At 47.9% G+C, this 24,201-nt stretch overlaps 1 protein-coding gene across 2 annotated transcripts in view; it reads left to right on the top strand.

The window, feature by feature from the left end:
- Nucleotides 1-971: 971 nt before the first annotated feature.
- Nucleotides 972-24,201, top strand: part of WDR59 (WD repeat domain 59) — a 49,950-nt gene continuing 26,720 nt past the window's right edge. For both annotated transcript variants that reach the window (XM_059824749.1, XM_059824748.1), the window contains exons 1-12: nt 972-1,025; nt 5,023-5,072; nt 6,999-7,134; nt 10,676-10,761; nt 11,678-11,758; nt 13,690-13,727; nt 15,717-15,805; nt 16,261-16,377; nt 17,334-17,411; nt 18,444-18,600; nt 20,305-20,384; nt 22,577-22,709. In XM_059824749.1, the coding sequence (XP_059680732.1) occupies nt 972-1,025; nt 5,023-5,072; nt 6,999-7,134; nt 10,676-10,761; nt 11,678-11,758; nt 13,690-13,727; nt 15,717-15,805; nt 16,261-16,377; nt 17,334-17,411; nt 18,444-18,600; nt 20,305-20,384; nt 22,577-22,709 (1,099 nt within the window). The remainder of the gene's footprint in view (nt 1,026-5,022; nt 5,073-6,998; nt 7,135-10,675; nt 10,762-11,677; nt 11,759-13,689; nt 13,728-15,716; nt 15,806-16,260; nt 16,378-17,333; nt 17,412-18,443; nt 18,601-20,304; nt 20,385-22,576; nt 22,710-24,201) is intronic.

The following is a 24,201-nucleotide window of genomic DNA, read 5'->3' as shown; positions in this document are numbered from 1 at the left end:
ATGGGCGCCGCCGGGCCGGAGGGAGCCGAGCGACAGCCCCCCGCGGGGAACGGGGCCGCGCCGCCCCCGCCGCCGCTGGGAGGCGAGAGGGGGCGGAAGGAAGCGGGGGGGCGCGGGGAGCTACGGGCGAAAACCCATCCCCGCCCCAGGCATCCTCGCCCCGCCGGGCCCGCAGGGGCGAGGGCGCCCCGAGTCCGCCGCCGCCGTCACCCCCGGCGGGGGCCGCCGAGGGCTCCGGGGCCGCGGAGCGGGGGGGGGGGGGGGGGGGGGCGGCAAGGGGACGGCGGCGGGGGGTGGGGGGGGAGGCGGGTGGACGCCGGCCGGGTCGCTCCGCCCGCCTCGCTCCTGCCCAGGGCGCGGCCGGCAGCCGGGCGGCGATCAGCTGCGGCCCATGGGGCGGCGGGGGGCGGCGGGGGCGGCGCGCCCCGCTCCGCTGCGCTGCGCCGGGCACGGCCTCGCTGCCGGCCGCCGCCAGCCGCCTGGGTGCTCGGCGCCGCGCCGGAGACAATAGAGGCCGGCAGCACGCATGCTCCCGCCCCCGGCCCGCCGCCCTTAACCCCTGCGCTGCTGCCGCGGCCCGGGCCTGCGCTCGCCGCCGCGGCCTGCGGGTCACGGAGACGCCGCTCCCCGGCGGGCGGGCGGGCGGTGCCCGCCGGAGCACAGGCCTCGACCCCCCCCTCCGCCCCCGCCCCGCTCCGCAAGGGACTGCCGCGGGGCCGTAACCGCCCGCAGACCGCCGCAGCGAGCCCCTCCGGGGAGGCCGGGCCCACGCGAGGCCCGCTGCGGCGCCCGGGCCGTGAGGCCCCGCGGGCTCCTCGGGACACTCTGCCCCCGGTTCACCGGGGTTGTATGCGGGGTGGACTACATTTCCCAGCCGCCCCCGCGCGGTGCCCCCCCCGATGTGCGCAGGCGCGGTGCCGCCGGCTCCTCCCCCGCCCCGCCGGCGTCGGGGGTTGCTGGGGCGGCCCAAGATGGCGGCGCGCTGGAGCAGCGAGAATGTGGTGGTGGAGTTCCGCGACGCCCAGGTCGGGGGGGCTGCCGCTGCTGCCGGGGGGCTGCCGCTCTGACCGGCCCTCGGGGGGCCGCCCCGGGTGGGCCCGGCCGTTCCCGTGAGGAGCGGGAGGGGGGCCCGGCCCGGGCGGGCTCGGCGGCCCCGCGGGGCCTTTCGCCGGCTGTGGACGGGGCTGAGCCGGTCTCGGAGCCGTTTGCGCGGAGATAATGCCTTAATTCGCGAGGCACTTTATTTCTAATCTTAATTAAATCTTGGATTATTTTTTTTTTAACTGTATTGGCAGGCCTCGTAGAAGATACGACCACTTCCCACACATCTTTCCTCATTTCTCCTCTGAGACTATTATAGCTACTTTATCGGCTGCGATATAAATTGTCGAGTATTGCTCGATTAGCAGGAAAAGCGGGTTAGATTTTTTTATAAATAGCAAAAAGGTCAGCTTTTAGTTTTGAAGTCGCTGGTTACAGTAGCACTCCCCTCAAGAGTTTGCTTACGTGCTTTCTTAGAAGCTATTCTGAGAAGCGTGGGGTTTTTAAGACATTGGCAGTAAAGCTGGATATGGTGGGTCAACTATGAACTACTTCAGCAGGAAACCCAGAAAAAAAAAAAAAAATAGTTCTGGAAACTCTCTCATCCTCTAGTTTGTCCTCTTGTGCCAGAGCAATGTCAGCTCAGCATTCCCCATTGCGAACAGGGAACATTGAATCCTGTGTGCTACATCCAGCCTACCCTCTGTAAGCTAACAAAGCTTTTTGCTTTTATACCTCAAAAGCTTTATATGGGTTGTGTTTTTTCCCCCCGGAAGAAATGTTAAAGCAGTCTTGTCTGCTGTTGAAGATTTGCTCTCAGGAAACCAGTAATGAGATACGAAGGTATGTCTTCCTAGATCACAGATTCAAATTGCATCTGGCTCAGGAGATCTGTGGCCTCATGATTTGATTGCTTATTCATAGTGACTGGTGTGTGGGAGCAGAGAGGGGAGAGAACAGGTGTTTCCATCCTCTTCTGCAGCAGTTGGTTTCAATCTCCCTGTTGTGCAGGCGTATACCTTAATAGAGAGGTTAACCACCGGTATTTTGGTTGCTTCGGTTTGCTCCGGTGTGATCTTTCTAGAGCCGTTCTGACCTGCCTGCTCTCTCATATGAAACCAGAGAGCTTCGGTGGCTGGGGCTGCTAGACTACTGCTTCGAGCCAAACTGATTTATGTGTTTGTGCTTGAGGTTTTTTTAGGAGTCTGCACGAATGTTTCTGCAGATGGGAAGCCCAAGTTTGAGAAATTGAAACACCTTGGCTGTAATGATCCTGTACCAGGCTTGAGCTTTGCCTGTAGGCCACGCTGTCCCCAAAATCCCTACCCCAAAACCAACTTAAATGGAAACAAGAGTCAAAAGAGTGGGCAGCTGTTACATTTATAACCCGTACATGTCTGCGAGCACTGCGGTTGTCTTTGTTCCCCATGCCAGAGTGTGTCGTATGAAAACTACAGCACCCGACCTGTAACACTTCAGAAAATCTCTGGGTAGTTTGGGGCCAATATTGCCTACAAGCGTCATCTTTCTGTACAAGCTGACGGAGGTGGCAGTCTCTGTACTCTTCTGATTTAAACGTGACCCACAGGCTCTTGTCAGGCTGTCTGTGCTACCCAAAGGAGAGTAAAGCTTACCATGCCCAACGGTGAAATAGTACCATTTGTAGCAACTCCGCGTGTAGATGGAAAGTTAGCTACGCAGGGAACTGATCTTTCTTGCTAAGAGTTTGCAGCTCTTGAAAACCAGTATAGCTTGGCAAATCGGATTGGTCTGTTGCCTTTCAGGTGGAGAGAATGAAGCTAGATTCAAAACTAATGTAAGTTCAGACATGAAAAGGTATTTTTCTTGGCTTGCCTAGAAGAAATCAAGTGAAATGCCAAAGTAGACGTTTGAAGTCTGAGAAGATGCTGCCTGGGCTGTGGGCTCAGAGCTGGTTTGCAAATGTGCGGTACTCCTACCGTGCTTATTCACATAATTGTTACTCATAAGCAGCAATTCTAGCTATTCTGATGGTTGTTTTAGGATAAAAGCTGCTTTCAGGTTGGTATGTTCAGTTTCAACTCCCCCCTTCTGGAAGGTTGTGCTGTGAAGGCTGACATATCAATATACCAAGCACATTAGGTAATAGCTGGGTTGTTTTTTTTTTCCTGTTGCCTAGATAAGACTGTGGTATTGTAGGGAACTGTTTGTTGCCATAAAACGACTTTGTTCGTGACCCACCGGAGTAGCAGCCTGACGCGAAGCTTTTTACTTCGTTCTAATTACTTATTACATTTTGTGATGTTCAGTTTACCAATGTTCATTATTAAAAACAGTGTGTAAGGATTTATGAGATCCTGGTGCCAACACCAGAAAAAATAAACTTGTATATGAAGTTATCGGTCACTTTAAATTGATGGTGTTTTTTCTGTCTTGAGGAAAGATGCCCACAGCAGTATGAAATATGTCGGCTGACTAGCTGCTTCATCGCGTGAGAAAGTTCTGGTTCCAGTAATTGCTTTAGTGATCCTCATTTTAATTCCTCACAATTGAAAAGTGTATCATCTGGGAAAACTTCCTTATCCTGCCTGCTTTTAGTAACCCACGTTGTTGTTCTGCAAGGTGCTGTGAAATCTAGGAAGCTGGAATTATTTCTTTACCATTTAGAGATTTTAAAACTGGCTTCATGTATTTACAGCATTAGTTTTAGGACTAGGACAACCTTGCCAGAACACTGGATTTGCTACCTAGGAAAAAGCAATGAAAGCGGGTCGTTCCTGGAGCAGCAAAAGCAGTGAAACTCGGCTTGGTTGGGGTATAGGGCTTTGCTGCAGACAACTGCTGAAACGCTACTCCTGGCTGTGGCGTGTGTAGCTCTTTCCCACGTGGATTCTTGGTCTCTAGTGAAGAATGAGCCCATGATGCTGTTTTTCCCTTAACTGGGGTACGTGCGAGCAGGGGATGGGGCCTTGGTTGAAAAAACTAGGGGTTTTGCGATGGTTGTACTACTGTCAAATTTGATTGAAATGGAGTGGGATTGCCATGTTGTCTGTCTGGTTTTAGTTATGCTTGTAAGTGGTTGCTGTGGGACATCCTGAAGTCGTGTTACATCCATGCTGAGAGTACTTAGCAGAATCCTGAACAGCAGCAGAGACATCCTGAACCTTCAGAGGGGTAGCTTTGAAGATGACAGCAGTTAGTTTGAAGAATATGGGGCATATTCTGATTTAGTACTGTGAACACTAAAAACTGCATTGAAGTCATAGCTATGTTTATGGGCCGAAGTGTTCAGCTTTCCAAGTAAAATGTTCCTTTATTCTCTTGGCAATTAAATGAGGTGATCACCTAATTTCCTTCTGAACAAAAAGAGGGGAAGACAACGTTCAAACAGTTTTTTGGGTTTTGGGTTTTTTTTGCTTCTTATGGCATTTAAGTTATCTCTTAGCCTTCTTTACAAGCAATGCCAAAGGAAAGTCTGATGCCTCTTAGCCATCTCTCCTTTTTGGAGACCAGCCATACACAAATGGTTGCACTTCCATCTCCCAGTACATATATAATTAAATCTGGCCCTGCGATGGAAGAGAGAGAGACTGAGAAAGCTCCTGAGCAGGAGCAGAGGCTGATTAATACGGATTATTAGAGATTGCTGATTGAAAGGCTGCAGCTGTGATTGCCGTAGCAGGGAGAAGGGAACAAGGTCTCAGTGCTTGTAATGGTGTCTGCCAGGTCTTGTCTTCGGTTTACTCTAACAAAGATGTTTTCTGTGTGCTATTCCTGCACCCCAAAATCAACTGCTACACCCCGTCACCCATCTGTGGTTCTTTAAGGGGACATTATGTCCACCATCCCTGACAGGTATCAGCCTTGACTCTTACCATAGCAGTTTAAACCTTGAAGATGAGCTGGCAGGTTTTCCTGAACTCCTCCCCAAAGCTGTGTGCTTGACTGAGAAGCTGACCTGACAGCTATAATACAATTTTGTTCTCTGTTTCTCTTTAACAGGCAACTGCGATGTCAGTGGATTGCCTGGGACAGCGCGCAGTACTCTCGGGGTGAGTGTGACAGTCCCCATTAGAAATGTATGACAGTCATTTCCACAAGCCAAATCAGCAACCTTCAGGGTGACCTCAATTGAAGGGCTGATGTATTGTTTCAGAAAGGTGCAGCTGAATTCTGTCCAAGGCTTGATGAAAAGAATTCTGGGTCACATTTCCAATGGGATACAGTGTGGAAAGCCAGCAGCAACAGCACAATAAAACACTGGCTTTCCTGATGCAAGCTTTCCCAAATCCACTATTCGGAGGTGGAGCATCGTGAAGTCCTGTTTGGATTCTGCTTGAAATACAGATTAAATCATTTCCTTAAGACAAAATTTGCCCCAAATGTTCCTGTGCTGTATTTGAGCAGAGGAGCCAAGCTCTCTGACCTGCTCCTCTGCTGTTTCAGTGCGGGATGATACTCAACAAGAGCAGCAGGTGCCACAGACTCCAAGCTGCCAGAGCTCCCAGGAGTGCTCGGCATTATGTAGCCACCTCCAGGGCAAGTCTTCAAACAGCTCGGCAGTTGCCTGCCCAGCTGCCACCTTTCAGTACTAACAGCTCTTCCTATCCCACTGTCAGTGACACAATTGCCATACCAATTACGATGTTCACTTCAAATTCAGGATCGTGTGGGTGCAGCTGACCTTTGGTCAGCCTTAGAGGAAACAGGTCCTTGGAGGCCCGCTTGCTTCCGTGTAAACCCTTAGTCCGGCAGCCCTGCGCAGGAGTAATGAGCTCAGCAGCTGGTTTGGGTCTGACTTGATGCCTCTTCCTCATTGCACCTGCCCAGTTTCACAGTTTGCTTATATGGGCCAACAGCGAGCTGGGGATGGCCTGCCTGCAATTCAACATCAGGTCCTTCTGCTTTTTGGGCTTCTCCTGCATGCTCAGCAGCCCTTCAGGATTTGCCTCTGTTATTTTAAAGCTGTCTGAGAGCCTCAGAGGGCTCAGCATCTTTGCCCTTCAGAGTAAGGAGTCCCGAGGACTTTGGTCTGGAAAGGCAGCAAAGATGTTCTTTGTGTTCCTTCTCTTGGGAAGATTCACGGTGCTCAGAGCAGCTGTATGCTTGCTATGCAGCTAACATATGTGAGGCTGGTGTGGTTAATTTTATATGGTTCAGTATGTTTTGGTGCTAGTCTTCCATTAGACTTCAGCTGGCTCACAATTATTTCTGGGCGGTTTATCTTGCTCATAAGATGAATCACACTGTGGAGGCAACGATACCTTGCCTAGCTTTGTGGGGAGTTGGCCACATCCAGCAGGATGTATGAGCTCAGGTTTAGCATCATGCAAATATATCTCTGCAGCATATAGGGTTAGCTCAGGTAAGTAATATAACCAGATCAGTGCAGTGCTGTGTCCACCCACATTAATAAGCTGCTGCAGCTGAGCTAGCTCTGTGCAGGTGTACATGTACTGTCTGCGGAACCAAGCCCCCCAAACAGTGTGGTGTGGAAATGTGCAGCCACCTAGAATCATCTGATGTTTGTTAAGGCTCATTAACTCTTGCTCAGAGCAACCTCTCCAGACTGATGCTGGCTCCTGGGAAGCTATTGTGTTGCACTCCCAGCTCTGTGCCACCTCGGCTCTGCTGCTGCCGCATTAGGCCAGCAAAGCATATTTGGATGCGTTTGCACCATTTAGCAATGCTTCCTTTTGTATCCTAGTTATCTGGAGTTTTCTGTGGTCTGAGCTACCCATTACGTTTGCAAATCCTGTCTCATTTCAGTGTGTCTTTTCACATTTTTTTTTTTAAATGTAGTCCTTTTTGAAGAATGTGGTCAAATGTAGCGTTCTCAGGAACAGCATTTTCATCTGTCTTGTCAAGTGGTTCTCTTCTTTGGTCCTCTGGGCACGAGGCTGTGAGCTCCACGTGAGCTTGGGGTTTTGAGATCAGTCCTGTGCGATACAGCCTCTTTGTATCTGTGTGTCTTGCAGCCGCCGTTTTCTCTACATAGTCAACCTGGATGCACCAAATGAGGGTCATCGAAAGATCTCCCGACAGAGCAAGTGGGACATTGGGGCAGTGCAGTGGAACCCACACGACAGCTACGCGTACTACTTTGCAGCTTCGGTAAGTTCACTCGTTTAAGAGCTGTAGCTCATCATCTTCCCCAGTCTTTCATGGGTGGAATTCTGCAGACTTGGAAGGCTGTGTGGAGCTGGCACAGGCATGCCCCTGCAAGTCACATTGCAAGATCAAGGCCTAACTCTGATTTACTGCCAGGGAGGTATTTGGCTTGATGGTTCTCAGTTTTGGGTCGGTCAGTGTTGAATCTAGTTTTGCTTGCTTGTCTTTTTTAAAACACCTTGCCAAATAAATCGGGCATCCTTTTCTGGAAGAAAGGGGGGATGTGCTCTCTTTCTAACTTCCATTCTGTTATAAGATCTGCACACTTGCTGAATTTCTTGCTCTGTGCTGTTTTGTTTTCACCTCCCTGCCTTCCTGGTGGGATGCGGTGCACCAGGCAGTCTGTAAATAGCACAAGTCAATACTGGCTCACCGCTGTAACAATCTAGGTTTGCAGATGGGCAGGGACCGAGTCAGTGAGGAGTTCTTATTCAGTGCGTGGAGAAGTAAATAGGGTGGTCTGAAGAAGCAGTAGTGGCCATCTGAGACTTGAGGGCAGTTTTTAGCTCTGATCTTTACTCAGTCTGTCATGCTCCGTAGCTTGTTCATCCAGAGCCCTGAGCTTCTGCTAGTAGAAGTCTTAGCTGTCAGCCACAGCACTGCAGCAACCGGCACTAGCTAGGCACAGACCGGTCTCATGGCGAGGTGCCTTTGCTGCTGTGTTGCATCTGCTTTTATAGCCTGAGAGTCCTGGAATAGCTGGGGTTAGAGAGGTTTCATCTGTTCTTTTGAGAAAACACTTAGCTGAAGGTGGTTTCCTGGAATTTTTGTTCCTTTTGCTTCTTGGACTGGCTACAATTGAAATTAAAGGCAGTCTTAAAAGTGGCCCAGTGTTATCAGTTAGGAGCCTTTGCTTGTTTGTGCTCTGACATTCCCCAGCCTGTCTCCTCCCAGCCCTGGTACATGACTGACATCTTAAAGATGCCTTCAGCAGCTGTCTGCTTCTGAGTGGAGAGTTAGTAAAACTTGGAAAAAGGTGTCCTTCAGTGCCACTTCTGGATACAGTCTGTGCAAATCAAAACCAAATAAGGAAATGTGCTGTGCAGGCCATGAGTAGAGCAGGAAAGCTTCTTTTCAAACACACTCTGAAGGCAATATCCTGTGATCGGTTAATGCTGATCTGAGCAGGACCCTGCTGCAAAGGGGAGCTGTGCCAATCTCGCCCATCTGAGCACTTCTGTCTCTTGCTGCCCTGAGTGGACACAGGAACCCTTCTTGTTCCAGACTGAAACTAGGTGTAGCTGGTGTCAAACCTTGCTGCTCCCGTTTATAAATGAAGGTGCTAAGATGCTTTGGTGATCTGGACGTAGTTGCTGACACACATCAGGTGAGGAATCCCCAAGATGAGATCAGGCAGCTTTTCCAGTTTGGGTCAGAAACACCTCCTTTCCAGCCATCTCGCAGTTGGCTGGCATTTTGGTGCTCATGCAGTACAGCCCTGTCCTAGGACTAGGATTTAGCCTGTGCTCAGGTCTGTGTGTCCCAGGTCAGGTCTGGAGACAGTGTGGATGTGTTTGAGAACCATACCTAAGGGGGCAAAGATGCACTGGGAAGGCTAAATCAGCTTGGATTCAGCACTGGGAAGGCTAAATCAGCTTGGATTCAGCACTGGGAAGATGTGATTTGCTACTTGTGGACTCAAGCTGGCTGTCAGTCTCCCATGAGTCCTCTGCTGAGGTCGTCATTCGTTCAGGTATACCACATAAGTGTTGTAGACAGCCCTGAGGGTCCTATCCCTCTGCATCCCTGTGGATGGAAAGGAAGTGTAAAAGGCTACCATCCTGTTTGCCAACGGCTTCACCTGGTTTGCAGTGCCGTTAATTGGAAGTGGTGCAGGCAGAAGGGAAGTCTGTCCTTGTGTTTGGATAAGGGCTGTGCTTATTTTTTTAGCTTCTTTCCAGAAGAGCTGAAACATGTCCTCTTGCTGTGCTTGGCTGTGCCTGCCCTCTAGCTCAAGCACATTTCTGAGGACTCCTAAGCTGTTGTTTCAGAAGTGCCATTGTTTTCTATCCTAGATCCTTGTTACTTCTTTTGTGTGGTCACAAATGCTTGAACAAGAGGGTGATGAAATTGTTGGCAGCGTGTACTGATACTTATCACAAGAAGCACATTTTTTAGAAAATCATGCTGGGAGGAGCTGTCATTCTCCCACACCTGGTGCTACAGGCAACACTTTCCATGTGAGATGCCCCACTAAGAGTATGAGAAAGTTCTGGTGATTGTTATCGTGTAGCATCAACTCTGGAGTCCTGGACAAATCCCGTTGGGTAATTTCACTCTACCCACTTAAAGCCTTCTGTCAATGAGAAACATGCAAGGAGTTTTCCTTGCCTCAAGCTCTTGTGCAGCCCTGCTGTGAGCTATTAGAGAAATGCCATATATTATTGCTGAGTTGGGAGGAGACCTTCCATTTCAGGGAAGGCTGGAATGTTTTATCCATCTGCAAGTTCAAATTCATATCAAGCAGCTTTGGGGTAAAAAAACCCCCAAAACACCACCACAACCTGTTACAAAGAATGTAAAGGAAGTTTTTTCTGTATTATCTTTTCCCTCATCTACCTGTAGGTTTGAAAACAAGGTGCTAATGAAGATAATATTTTTGAAGTCATGTTATGTCTGTTTTTGCAAAATCAACATGAATTTCCAGTCATGGCCCAAACCCCACTGTGCTTGGTGCTATATATGCACCCAAAAAGGCAATTCCTGCCCCAGAAAGATTAGAGTTGGCCTGGGCTGAAATGAACCTTGATTGAGGCAGAACGTGAACTTAGAGCACAGTAATTGGTTTCAAGTAACTTTGTGTGTGGCTGCATTTGGGGGAGTATTTATTCCCGGAATGAGTGAAGAAGCCCTAAATAATGTTGTCATTGATTCATCTGGTTTGCTCCTGTGGTTTAGAGTTAGTGATAAGCACTTAAGGCTTTTTTTCCTGGGCTGGCAAGGATGGAAGTACCCTTGAGGAGGTGACCTTGAAGCCATTAGACTGTATTGTTCATGTTTGGCAGCGGCCCTGATTATCCCAGAAGGGAATTGAGGGAGAATTGAGGAGGACCAGTGGTGATCTATCATCCCCCTCACTGAAAACTCCACTTGTGAATCTGAACAGACTGGCAGGGTATTCCTGCAGAGAAAATTTGGTTGCCTGTTGCCTGCAGTTACAACATGTTGTTAGGAAATAAAAGCTCCGAGAACATCATTTCATGGAAACATTTTGCAACGTGATTTTTTTTTTTTTTTCCCTTTTTCTCCCGTTCTTGTTTATCTCCATTTTTAAGTGGGTGTAATTAAAGTGTAAGCTTTTGAGAGTCCTTGCAGCCTGTACGTTCATCTTTGCTCTCCTGCTTTGGACAAGGACTTCGCTAACTGCAGTGTGACTCATTGGTAACTGAGGCTGTTCAAAGAGAAGGGAACCTGGTCCTGACACATGGATTCCTGTCTTACCTTGTTCACCTGACACTGTCTCCTTTCTTCCATCTAATTTCAGAGCAATCAGCGAGTTGACCTGTATAAGTGGAAGGAAGGTAATGGTGAAGTTTGCACATCACTGCAAGGACACACACGTGTGATCAGGTGAGGAGCAAGCGATGCTGCGGGCTGCAGGGTGGAAAACAGTGTGTTGTTTCATAGCAGGTGAATGTTTCGGTCCTGGCCCTGCTTAGGCTCTGCTCTGAGCCTATTTTTACTCACTTTTCTGGACTATACTGTCTGCATCACTGTCCTGCCTTCCCCTTTGGAGACGACGTCAGATGTGAAGATGCTTACCCTCTCATGGCTCCCCCCAGTATATCAACTTAGCCTTTGATGACTCGAGTGTCATTGCCTTAGGCTGCTGTCCTTGTGATGAACAGCAACCATCATCCGAAAAACAGATAGCAGCATGTTTGTTAAATTGAATCCCAGCCGTGTTTCTGTGTGATAGCAGCTTAATTAAAGCAGGTAATCCCAAAGATCAAGTTCAGAGTGTGTTACGGCGGTTTAGGGGAGGTTTCTGCCTCTGGTTCTAGGGGTATGTTTTAGTGCTGGGCTGGAAGTGCAGGTGAAGGACTGATTTAACTCCAGCTCCTGACTGTGGAAAGTAATCACAGCCCTTGAAATGGCTGACTGGAGGCTGTTTGTGTCCCAGGTGCACCTGGTGAGCCCGACAGGAAGGCATCCCAGAGTGAGGGGTTGGTGCCAAGAATGCGTGGTAACTGGGAACTTGCTGAGACAGTGTCCCTTTTCCTGTGGAGGAAAGAGCACACACATGATAGCTGTAAAGTTCAGGGCTAGGAGGATGCTTCACTGGAATTTACTTAGAAGCATTTCATTTCTTCTTGGAATTTACTTAGAAAAATTATTAAGATCTTGCTTTTTACTTAAAAAATTTCAGTAGATGTTATGGAATGGCCATGAATTTCTTGGAGAAATGTACTGGGGCCTTGTGAGAAGTTGATGCAAACTGTGTGTGCTTTTCTTTGCTGACCTACTATGATTTTTGCATTTGCAGCGACTTGGACTGGGCGGTGTTTGAGCCAGACCTGCTGGTCACCAGTTCTGTTGACACCTACATCTACATCTGGGACATCAAGTAAGAATCAGTATGTTTCTGCACTGCAGGGAAATCACTGAGCTCCTTTTCATAATTAGCAGCTTGCAGGGCAAAGCGTGCACTGATGGGTGCTGCTCCTCAGCCATGCTTGCAGGGGCTTCATCTACTTCCCATAATCTCAAAGATGATTTCTGTTCCCTTACTTTCAAGCCAGTTCAGAGTCAATGAAAGGCAGTAGAGTGGTACGGTTAAGCCACAGTCGTGCTCCTGATTGGAAAAAATACCGACTGGCTTCACTCCCTACCCGCTTCAGGGTAGCTTTTCCTGGAACCCAAGAGTGTTCCTCAACCTGTTGGGTTTTTTTTTTAGCTGGATGAATGAGCAGCGTTTCATGATCCTGCAGCTGTTTTCCACTAAATTCAGTGATTGTTGCTGACTTTCCCTCAGTGGTGGGAAGACTGGCAGTGGTATTCAGGAACCTTTTCCCGTTCATACCTTCCCTTGCTTCGTGGTGCAGTCTATCATGAGTAATTTCAGGGTAACAGCTCTTTCCAAACTCACCGGTATTAAACCCCCACATTTTACACCTGAGAAGCAAGGAGCTGGCACTGGGACTGCTGGGTTCTCTTGCTGGCTGTACAGCAACTCTTTATGACCCCCGGCAAGTCACTTTGTTCCTCTCTGCCTCCCTTGCTCAGTTACAATAGGAGGATAATTATATAACCCCACTGCACCAGGCTACCCTGAGGCTTGTTTAGCTCCTATGAAGCACTTAGATCCTTGGTTAAATGGTGCTTGAGAATGGCAATATATTATTAATGTGTAATTAAAAGACATAGAGAGACAATAACTGCTGGTTGTGTTTTCCTGTGATGCTATCTTAGTGCCAAGCAAAAAATAGCATTCTCTGAAGGTTGTTATCGGAAGCACTGCTTTAACTCTACTGTGCCCTTCCATCATTTTGTGTCTGCGTGTATCACTTGTCCAGAAATGCTTGCTTAGGCAGTCTCTGAGTAGCGTCTACATCCCACCGCTGCTATAAGGACTCTGAGCTTGCTGGGGCAGTGTGGTCCCGGGGTTGCTGGCCTCCAGCAAATGAGCAACCTGCTGAAGCGGCTGTCTCTGATGACACCCTAGGGAAGCAGACCTGCAGTAAGGGTAGCTGGAAATTTCCCGCTTAATTTTTCATACAAAATAACTTTTTGTTTAGGTGGAAATTCTTAGAGGGAGAGGTGCGGTCCATTCCAGAAAATGTTCTGCTTTTCAGCAAACACAAAAAGCTGAAAACAATATTCCTTATTTTCACTGGCATTTTTCATGAAAGGGCAGGGGAATTCCTGAGGAACAAGGTCAAGGAGCAAATGATTGCCTTGATCCATGTCCTGGCTGCCAGGAGTTTTCATGGTGCTGCACTGACTTCTACCACCACAGAATTTGGTCTGTAGAGTCTGCACACAGCTGGGCTTATTTCCTACTAATTTTGTTGTTATATGCTAGACATGAAGTCTTTGCTCTGAAGTCACTGCTCCATCTGCCTTGAATCAGGGTTTGCAAAGGCTTGACAAACACATCAGTGGCTTTTGTTGAGTTTTTCCACAGCTCTGTTTGTTCCTTTTAATCCTCCTGGGAAAGGCTGTTTTGCTGCTTCCTGCAGCAACGCTTTGTGAGCCCTGTGTTTCTTTGCCTGCCCAGTTGCAACATGCCACTCTTTGCACGTGTGTCACCTCCAGCTCCATCCTATGTCCTAAACTTGCTGCTGTATGTGGTCGCAAGACAGGATGGCTGTTGTCCTCCAGCTGGTCACCTCTTTCTTTATTCCTTTTAATGTGGTGTATTTTGGTAAGCAGAAGGCATACTAGCTCCTGAGAGGCAGCAATAAAATTAGTCCTGGAATAGCAAGGAGCTCGCTGGGGAGGCTGGACCTGCTGGGCTATGCTGTGGATACTCATATTAGCCATGTTGTGTTTCAGAGACACCAGGAAGCCTACGGTCTCCCTCTCTGCAGTGGGTAAGTATGGAGTGTGTGTGATATAGGCTTGTTTAATGCCTAGGTTTAGTGTTGTATGCCCCTGCTGTTATTCCTCCCTCCCTTCATGCTCTGAGGCTGAACATGGCAGAGTACAGAAGTGCCACCACGTGTGATTGTCCCATGTAGGAGCAGCCTGAGAGGCTCCAGGTCACAACTTCTTTTAGAGGAGCAGAATTCAGAAGAGACATGGAGCCCTTGGAGGTTCCCAGGCATGGAGGGCAGTGGTGGTACTTGGACTGGCTGTCCTGAAATTGGTGGACAGCCACATGGCATCTGTGCCTTTTAGACATAGCTTCTTCCCTGCTTAACCACCCTGCTGCGCTGCTTGTCCCGTGTTGCCTGTCTGTAATTTCTCCATGTCCTTTTATGTTTGATTGAATCAGCTGAGAAACTATATCACACCCCAGGCAGTGGTGTTGAATGCTGCCGACTGGCAGCCTGCCCCCTTACTTACTGAGGGGCTGGGTACATTAACCGGCTGTATCTGCTTCCCTGGGGCACCTTCAACGTGCGGGCAGCTGCAGCGGTGACATGAAGGTACTCTCTCTGGGCTGCGCTTGCTCTGGAAAGGCACTTGTCATGGCTGTTGGCAGTGTGACTGTCCAGCCGCCTGTAATACCGCCTGCTGGCAGGTGCTGTTTGTCAGTCCTCACCGGCTGCGTGTTGGAACTGGACGAAGTACAGATGACGAGCAAAATGTCCTTTTCCTGAGTTACTGTCCCCAGTATTACAGCAGTCCTCATAACACGTATCTCTTATGCTCTGCTGCTTGGATCTCCTTAGGCTACACATCTGCAGTGGCTCCCCCTTCCCTCCCAGCCAGCAAATCTCCCTATCACAGCGATGCAAAAACCTTACTGAATCAGAAGCAGCATTCGGTTCTGGTGCCTGGGGTGAGGTTTCACGGGTCAGCTGAGCCAGCCCAGCAGTTTGGTCCCCAGAAAGCTTCCTTCCTTCCATGCCTGATCCTGTTTAGTGCTGGTCCAGACGTTTGTGTACCCTTCAGTGAGTGGATCAACTCAATCAACTGGCAGCCTGTTTGCAGCTTTTTTTATCCCTGGACTAGCTTTTTGCCATGCTGTCAGGATGAATCTGCTCACCGTGCAGCAGGAGGTGGGTAGCGAAGGTGCGGCATAGCAAGCTGAGATCTGTTTAGCTTTCTCATAGACTTCACCTTTCTGATAGCTTAAAATGTTTTGAAAATACTGGCAGAATAAGAATGAACAAAACATGCATTTCTCTTGCAATATCTGAACAATCCACATCAGCTGAAGCTGTATTTTGCTTCTTATTAGAAATAACCAACCAACTTCTGATTTCAGGCCCTCGACTGAGTCCCTCGTGATATCATATAATCATATCTGGACCATCATTCAGTTTCTTTACAATGCCCTTGATGTCTTTGACTTCTGTGGTGCATTTTGACAGTTGGACTTTCTGATCCAGCCAGTGTGTCTACCTCCAGCTGGCCGGACACAAGGTCCGCCTGCACCGCAGCCTTCTCCTACACCTCTGTTTTAATAATAGATCGATAACACTGATTCCCTGTATAGCATCAGATAGTATAGAGGGTGTTGGGGAGACAAATCAATCCTTGAGCACCTGGAAGTAGCTTGAATGAAAACAGAAGGGATTTGGGAGGGGGGTGATGAACCTGCAGTTCTTGTCTGGAGTAAGTTGCTCCATCTGAGCTAATGAACCTGAGTATTTTAATCAGGTACTACCTGTGGCTAGAAATTGCGATGAAGATCTCTAAGCATGTAACTGGAACACACTTTGTTTGAGGCCTTCAGGACACAAATGCTAAGCTGAGGAATCAGGAGTTAGTGATTTTCATGCCATTCTTCGTGCTGGCTTCTCCTCTGAACTGCCTTTCCTGTGCTAAGAGGAGCAGCTATAGGCCTAAGTCAAGGGTCTGCTGTGCCATTTACTTTTTAATTGCTTGTTTTGACCTGCTCTGTTCTACAGCTGGAGCTTCCCAGGTCAAATGGAACAAGAAAAATGCCAACTGTTTAGCAACAAGCCATGATGGGGATGTCCGAATATGGGACAAAAGGGTGAGTTGAGGGTCCCTTGAGCAGCCTGTGCATATTCCCACCTACCTGATACAGACATCCCTCTGGTCACAGATAAATACCAAGAAAAATGTACTACTTTATCCCAAATCTCTCTTGTGGGACAACTTAAACTAGAGAGAATTGGGAGCTCACGAGCCTGAAGAGAGCATGTAGATAGTCTCCTTCCGCAGAAATTGTGCCCGTTAACATTTTGATCTCATAGTACTTGACTGTTTTATTGGCTATAAAGTATGGTCCAGGGCTGCACTTGGTGAGCGGAATTTGCCACACCTTCACAGGACCTTTTCTTCAACTAGCTTTGCTGAGCTATTTGCCTTTCCCCGGCAGGAGGGTGTTCTACCTCTTGCCTTTGTTAAAGTGTCTCTTTTAATGACCAAGAACTAGACCAAATTTTAGGAGTCTTATGCTGAGAAGGAAAATGTCTCTCCTTGCAGAAACCCAGCACTGCAGTAGAGTACTTGGCAGCTCATCTCTCTAAAATCCACGGTCTGGATTGGCATCCTGACAATGAGTATACGTTGGCCACTTCCAGCCAGGACAACTCTGTCAGGGTAAGTGTTGCTTCTGGGACTCCTGCTTGGGCGGTGTCAGGGTGGTGGAGCAGATCCCCTTATACTACTGCTGAAGTCTTGTGGAACGCTTGCCATTGGCAAGATCTGGATCCTTATTTTTTGGTTTCTGGCAGCCTGCGTGTGTTGAGCCAGGGGTGCGCTTACAGAACAGGCGGAGAAGTCATTGCAGGATGGGTGCACATATGTTTGCCACATATCTGTGGTGGTTTGGGCAGTACTGAAGCTGAAAACAACCGCCTCTGCCTGTTGCTTGCCAGAAGGGAGCTGGCCACACATGCCAGAAGAGCCTTCTCCCCAAAACGCAGTGTTGCCAGCCTCAAGCTGATTACAGCAACTTGGGGAGAGACGTACTCCAGCCCCTGAGGTTTCCAAACTCATGTCGAATTGGGTTATCAATAAGAGATTGCCTGCAAGCATTGCTATGCAAGGCCTTTTACTTGCGGGGAAATAGTGTGCTTTGTATGTCAGCCAAATGGAGTTCATTCACATTTAGCTAAGCTCTGAGGCAAATGCAATTGATGTGTATTCTAGCAAAGCAAAAGGTTAGATTCTTCATTACAAAATTAGCAGTAACAGCAGGGTGGGCCTGCCTCCAGTCTGGACTGGCACATTGGCTGGGAGCCTGCAGGGTACCTTGTAGCTCTGAAAGCCCAAGCAGGCTGCCTGTCGCCCTGCTCTAATTACTTAAGCTATGATCACTGTGAATATGACCCTAAGTCACTTGTTGTCTAAAGGGATGCTGCCAGATGCTGATAGCTTGATATTTGTCCTTTGGGGCCATCTCTGCTGTTAATGAATGAGATTACTAATGATGCTGTGGGCACCCTGGCATGTTTTTCACTCTGTTATATCTGCAAGCCACATGGAAAACTGCAGCCTGAAAGTACAGCCAGCTGACTCTTGCCTTTGCTTGTCATTTTGGGTTTTTTTTGAAGTTCTGGGATTACCGTCAGCCTCGGAAATACCTCAATATCCTTCCCTGCCAGGTTCCTGTCTGGAAGGCAAGATACACGGTGAGTGAAAAACTACCACCAGCTCTACTTGTGCTGTGAGAGCAAACGCACAAAGAGACGTTAAATAAAGAACAACTGCTGAAGGGCTTCTCACCAGTTCTACTGCTGGACATGATTAAGTTGATTTTAAAAATCCTTCTTGGTGCTTAAAAGGCCCAGAAAAGCAATGTCCGCAATGGGGGCACTCAGGAGGAGGAGCGACTAGTAGTGTGAGATCCCAGTCTTTGGCATCGTCCTCCTGGGCAAAGGGGGGAAACCCAGGTGCAGGTGGTTGGCTCTGGGAGCAGGAGGCTCAGAAAGTGGCTGCTGCTCCCGCTGTCCTGTTTTTCCACTCAGCTCCAGGATTGGTACCTGTTGCACAGAGCAATGCAGCGGTCTTCTGCTGTCTCTGAGTGCCTCCTCTACTCCCAAGGTTTCCAAGTGTGCCACAGTGGGCTCTTACAGCATATCAAATCCAAGAACTGTTGCCTTTTATAGAGCAAGCACTCAGCCATGTGCAGCTAAGGCTCTTAGCATCAGTCATATCTGTTCTCTTCCCCAGACATCTGAATGTGGCCTGAAGCCAGTGCTGTGCCTTGAATCTTTGATCCCCTTTCCCCGTCCCCGTGGTTTGGGATGTAGGACGGGGTTCCAGCGTTCCTCTGAGCGTTGTGACCCTGAGCAGCTGCTGGGGCTCAGTCCCCAGGCAGCATTTCGTGCAGCTCCAGGCAAATTGCCATAAGGATCCCATGTGAAAAGTCAAGGCTGAAATCCCTCCAGCCTCACAGCTGAAAAGCGAGGAAACAGCAGAAAGAAATTATTAAGTGAGCTACGTTGAATATCTCCGTGTACTACATCTTATCCCTTGTAAGACGCTGGTTTTGCACAGCAGTTGTTTTGGACCCTCCCAGTTTTAGGCCTGGTTCTGTTTTGTGCTGAGCTGCTTTAAAACCCACACATTCTTTGTACGAAAAGGAAAAAAATAGAGCATGATAACAGCAGCATGGGAGCACAACTCCCCAAGGCTAACTGGAAGGCTGTTTCTCTCTCAAGCCTTTCAGCAATGGGCTGGTGACAGTGATGGTCCCCCAACTTCGTCGGGAGAACAGTCTCCTTCTCTGGAATGTTTTTGACTTGAACACGCCTGTCCACACTTTCGTGGGACATGATGACGTGGTGCTGGAGTTTCAGTGGAGGAAGCAGAAAGAAGGTGAGTTCAGGGCTGGGTGTGTGCTCTCCCCTGCGCTGCGGCCATCGACTGACCAGGGGTGTGGAGGCCTGGCTGCGATGCTTATGCTATCGCCATTTGACTCTTGCCTTTCCTTGGAGTAGCTCCTACCCACTTTCCTGCCCTCCCTCAAGTTACAGCTGTTTTATGGCACTGCCCACAGAAGCATTGCCCTGTTGTTTCCATGCTAACAAAGCAATTCTACCGAATGCTGAGTGGGTCAGCGGTGACTCTAGTTGCTTCCTCTCTCCTGTGAGTCTATTTTTAAATGGATCTTTCAGAATAAATTGTACAAACTATTAGATGGGTGCATGAGTGCAGGCACCCTCCCTTCTGCTCAGAGCTGCAGGCTAACCATTTAACCCCTTGCATCACTGCCAGGATCAGCAGCCTCCAGGATATCCCAGACCACAGACCTAGCAATCCCACCTTATCTGTGTGCTGGCAAAGGCAGGGGAGGAAGAGCGTGGGAGAGAGAGGTTGCTGTTAAGAGTTCAATCCTGACTAAATTTTCCAGTGTAGGCAGCTAAATATAGGAGATTCCATATTAGAGGTTGGATAACCACACAGAGCACAGCTTTGTTTCCAGCACCTCAGCTGCCATTAACAGAACAAGCACGTCTGGCTTTGGCGTCACTTGCGGTACTGCTTTGCAGTGCCATGTAAAAGTTCTGGTCCAACCCTCTGCCACCAGCTGCTGGGTCAATTCAGTTAAGTCACCTTCTTCTCTATACCTTGCTTTTCCTCTTTCAGAAAGAGGAGAGTGATATAGAACCGTGTTAGGATCTGGAGGTACAGTCTAAGACAGCTTGTGAATGAACATTCAGGCAGGCTCGAACCACAGTTGTGTTGTTTTAGCTGAGTTCATAGATATATATCCGAGGCTGGAAGTCATGCTCAGTTCAAGCAATGTAAATCAATCATACAAGCATTCCAAGTCCGTTTCAATGCAGAGGCAACCAAGATAGCACAAATCTCTTTCCACAGAGTCTGCTGTGCTGTATTTAGACAGCCCCTGTGCCTCAGCAGAGGGGTGTAGGAAGCAGCTGTGCAGCAGCAAATTCTTAAGCGTAGCAGCTGTTTGACAAGGGAAACTTAAACTGTATCACAAGGCCTAAACATGGGCATAAATAAGTCTGTGTACCTTTATCTGTTGATAGTATGTGGCTAGCTGTATTTCATTACAACCTGAACTTGTCTTGGCATCATCCAAGTCTTTCAAAAGCAAAAAGGGGGAGGGTAGAACCAGCTTCTCTTAGCTTAGAAATGTTTTAAAACATGTACATCTTGAAACAGGTGTGATGAACTAAAAGATGTTTTGACTTTACAGTTATTGTAAAAATAAATCTGTTTCTCAACTATATTATTTTTTCTATTCAAATAAGTATTGTAGTAGATCTTGTTCATTCCTAGTTGGAAAACTTGCATCACATTCTCGTTATACTTACGTCATGCTTTTTGCCTCTAAGTTATACCCCATTTAGAGGTGTGGTAACCATGGTGCAGGGAGGCATAGTCTGATGCACCGAGGTCAGTTCAAGGCAGAAGAGGACTCACTGCCTTTTGGTTAAGTGCATTATCCATTGGATCTCCCTGCTGGTGTGCTTGAATATGTTTACACTAAACGCAGGGCTGAGTTAGTCTCTGTTTTCAACAGGGTCTATAAGTTGTTTCTGTCCTTTTTAGGTTCTAAAGACTACCAGCTGGTTACGTGGTCCCGTGATCAGACTCTGCGGATGTGGCGGATTGACTCTCAGCTGCAGAGGGTACGTAAACACTTTTGCTCTTGAACTGCAGACGGTTTTCTTACAGGCTGGATTCACCTCCCTTTCCTTGCACTCCCAGTCACTCCTCTGATATCCTAGAGCTGCAGACAGAGCAGCCAGCTGCTGCTTCACTTTCCTCTTCAGCTCCAGCCCAGAAACATCCCCAAGGGGACCTGTAATGAGGCCTCTCTGTGTCTGTGCCTCAGAAGCTTCTGCGGAAGTGCAAGGCCGCTTTGTTGTGTAACAGTAAGCATAGAAGTCGTTTGGGGAATGTGGAGATCAGTTCCTGCTTGCATTGCCACTGAAGATGCCACTTCCATGGCTGCAAGACTGTATGACTCTTCCTTGGCATTTTAGATATCAAGTAAATGTAGGGATTGTGCCCTCCACTTCCTCCCCTTGTTTCCTTTGCTTCTTAGCCTGGTGCAGGCAGTGTGAATCCTGTTGTTCTGCTGTCTGGCAGCAGTTACAAATTGCTGATGCAATTACTAGAACAGCTGTGCTGGGTCAGACCAGAGGTTCATATGGCCACAATGGCCTGTATTGCCCTATCTCATCTTCAGCTGTGGATGTCTTGGAAGAGGATAAGAACAAGGCAAGTATGGAGTGATGTTTCTCTCAAATGCCCTCCCAGCCTTCTGCATTTTGCAGCTTAGAGGCTCATTGAGTCTGGCGTCTTTGTATTTGTCAGAGCTTGATGCATTTCACTTCCATAGACTTGTTTTTGTCTTTTCTTGGACCTGTGTAAATTTTTGTCACCTTAAACATCCTACGAACAAGGAGTTTCATGGCTTTTCTGCATGTTGTGTGCAAAACCAGCTCCTTTCATTTGTGTATTTTGCAACCTGCTAGTTTCATTACATTGAAGATGAACTGAGCAGCCGTCTTGTCTGTGCCACTCATGATTCTTTAGACCTCCATCATATCCCTCCTCAGCTGCCTCCTTTTTCAAGTCAAAAGGTCTTGACTTCATCCCTTGTACGAGAACTTTGATTGTCCTTTTGCCTTTCATGACCCTTTTTCAATTCTACTATATACCTTTGGGATGGGGATCGGACCTTTGTTCTTTCCAAAGAATTCCCAGTACTCATTTTGGTTTTTAAATTGTTGGGCATAATTCCATGAAAACATCAGCTTAGTCTGGCCTCTACGTCTTGTTCCCTCAGTCAGCTTGAACTTGCCATTTTTCCCCTGTATGCATTGCTTTATAGTTATCTGAACTGAAGTTCGTCTTTCATTTTAATTTAGTTACTCCTGTAAGGTCCTTCTGTGATTGTTTGCAGTCAGCTACTCTTGTTACTACCCTGAATTACTTGGTGGCATCAGCAAACCTGGTCATGTCGCTATTCACCTCCTATTCCAGGTTTTTAATGAATATGTTGAGAAGCATGTGTTCCCAGCACAGATCCTGCAGGAGTCCTGCAGGTCTGTAACAAACCTTCTCTGTGAAAAATGACCCTTTACTCCTACCTGATATATTTGTGAATATTTTATTTCTTTCCTGTCTTTAAACCAATTGTTCATCCATGTCAGAGCCTTTACTTTTCCTCTGCTGGCTCCCACTCTTTTGTCCTTGTCTTTGCCTGGATCAAACTACACACGTGATGGCATGTTGCTGGTGACCAATGCTGTAATTTGTTACATTGCACCCTTATCCTTTCTCCTCCTTGTTTTTCTTCTCTTCATCTTCCTTGGTTTTTTGTGCTGAACTTAAAATACAAGTTTTCATGGTCTCTTTCTGATACAGCACGTAGAACACTAGGGCCCCTCATATGTACCTGGGTCTCTAGATTCTGCTGGAGTATAAATATCAAAAGCAGAAAGTGCGCTACTATTACATCCGATCTAAAAAATTAAACCAGTTTTGACAAATTAATTGAAGGAATTAAAGTCCTACCAGCTTTAGTTTTGATTAAAGTAAAACCTCTGTTACTTAGCCTGGCCCTGTCAATTAAGTGGCTTTGTAAGTGAGCAGGAGATTTGGCCAGGCTGTCTGAGGTGACAGAGCTGAGGATGCTGGAAAGTGGAAGATCATCTGTCTTTGTTACAGAAACAATGCTGAGTTATGACTGTTGTGTGAACAGGCCTACCTTGCAAATTCAGCTCCCTGGAGTAACGGGTTGTTTAGTTGGTGGCTCTTTCCACCGTTTGGTTTCTGTTGTGCAGCATGTGGGTGTGTTTGTTCGTTTCAGCTGTGCGCTAACGATATCCTGGATGGAGTTGAGGACCTCATCGATGGGATTTCTCATCTGCCAGAACCAGACAAGACCCTTCACCCCCAGGACTCTGAGCCCCAGCATAACTCTGGGCATGGGGATGAGGAAGGTGAGACAAGCAATGGCACTTCAAACACCACCTCTCTTTGTGTTCAGAAGAAGATGCATCTTGGCGTAAGAAAATAATGTCGTAGGCAAAGCACAAACTGGTGCTGTTTCAAAGGTTAATGGATTCCGCATCTGGGAGGAGGGGAAAACACAAGGGTTTCTCAGGATGGTCCTCCCAAGTTTTTTCTCCTCTAACAAAATGATGTCATTCTAGCTGTAAAACAGAGCTCTTCCTTGCCACTAATAACATTCAATTGCATTCTCTTTAGGTCATAGTTGTGGCTTGCTGCCAAAAATAAGGCAGTCAGAAAGTCACTTCTGGCTCTTAAGAAGGTAGTTCAGTTTAAGCTGAGAGATGAGCCCACAGAAGAGGGAAGCATATGGGTAAGGCACTCTGACACAAGCTGCTTACATCGCACCTGGTACCTAAACACTTCTGCTGGGGTCACTGTGTGAACTGATCTAACGTGGAGATGCTTGCTGGTGTCTTCTCCTGTCATCCACCAGAAGTAGTACAGAGAGAGCCTGTTAATTTTTGTTCATGTACTGATGAGAGGTGGCTGAAGGCTGGCAGAGCAGAGGGGGAGGGATGGTATCTCTGACTTCTGAGTACCACATGGGTGGATTGGAATGGGTCAGAGGCTTTAGCAGAAAATGTTGATTTGGCTTTATGGAAGAGAAGAAGGCATATAAGGAAGGAATGCAAAGGATGATTTGTGTGGTTAAGGCTCTAGCCAGGTTAAACATTCAGGGTATTCGTGTTTGAAGAGCGTAAGTACCAGAATAGAAGAGATTGCAGCAGCTGAGACCCATAGTGATGATGCGCACCTGAAAAGTCTATTTAAAGAGATTTCCATGTCTAATACTGAGGGAGAAGAAATGGGTGCTCCCATGCCTTTGTGTCAGCTTGGGTTTAAATTCGCAGTTCCTTTCTGTATCATAGCAGGGTGCTACAACAGTATCCCCATGTGAGAGGCTTACTGGGAAGCGATTTGATTCTCCTTTTGACTTGCCAACCCACTGGAGGGAAGGGGAGGAAGAGGTCTAGTATCTGTCGTCTGAGTAAAGGAGCCAGCTGTGAGGTCCCTCAGGGAAGGCATCTCTTCCTAACTGGAAGTTTTGTGCCCAGCAAATCCCAGTGAAGTTCTCTGCTGCCCATCCTGCGTGGCAGCAGAACAAGTTTCTAAAAATTGTCAGCACCTCTGTCTACATGAGGGTTTTATAATATGATTGAAGAAGTCCCAGCTACCTGTGCTTACCATGAGCAGTACTGTGTGGGGAAGCATAGCCTCTCTTCCTCCAGCTGGGAGCATTAAGTGTTCTCATTCTGGCTGCCTGATCTCTCTTTTTCCACAGGAGAGAGTTAACTCTTTCACTGTTCCTGATGAGGTCACGTTCATACGTCCTGTGTGGTTTCTGTGTGGGTCTGGCTTTGGTTCAGATCGTTAAGGTTTCCCTTTGTGCCAAAGGGGATGAAAATGGCTTTTCTGTAG

This window comes from Gavia stellata, chromosome 15 (assembly GCF_030936135.1).
Source record: "Gavia stellata isolate bGavSte3 chromosome 15, bGavSte3.hap2, whole genome shotgun sequence".
In the NCBI taxonomy this organism is placed as follows: domain Eukaryota; kingdom Metazoa; phylum Chordata; class Aves; order Gaviiformes; family Gaviidae; genus Gavia; species Gavia stellata.
The sequence above is the reverse complement of the archived record's forward strand: the minus strand, read 5'-3'. Positions and strand labels throughout refer to the sequence as shown.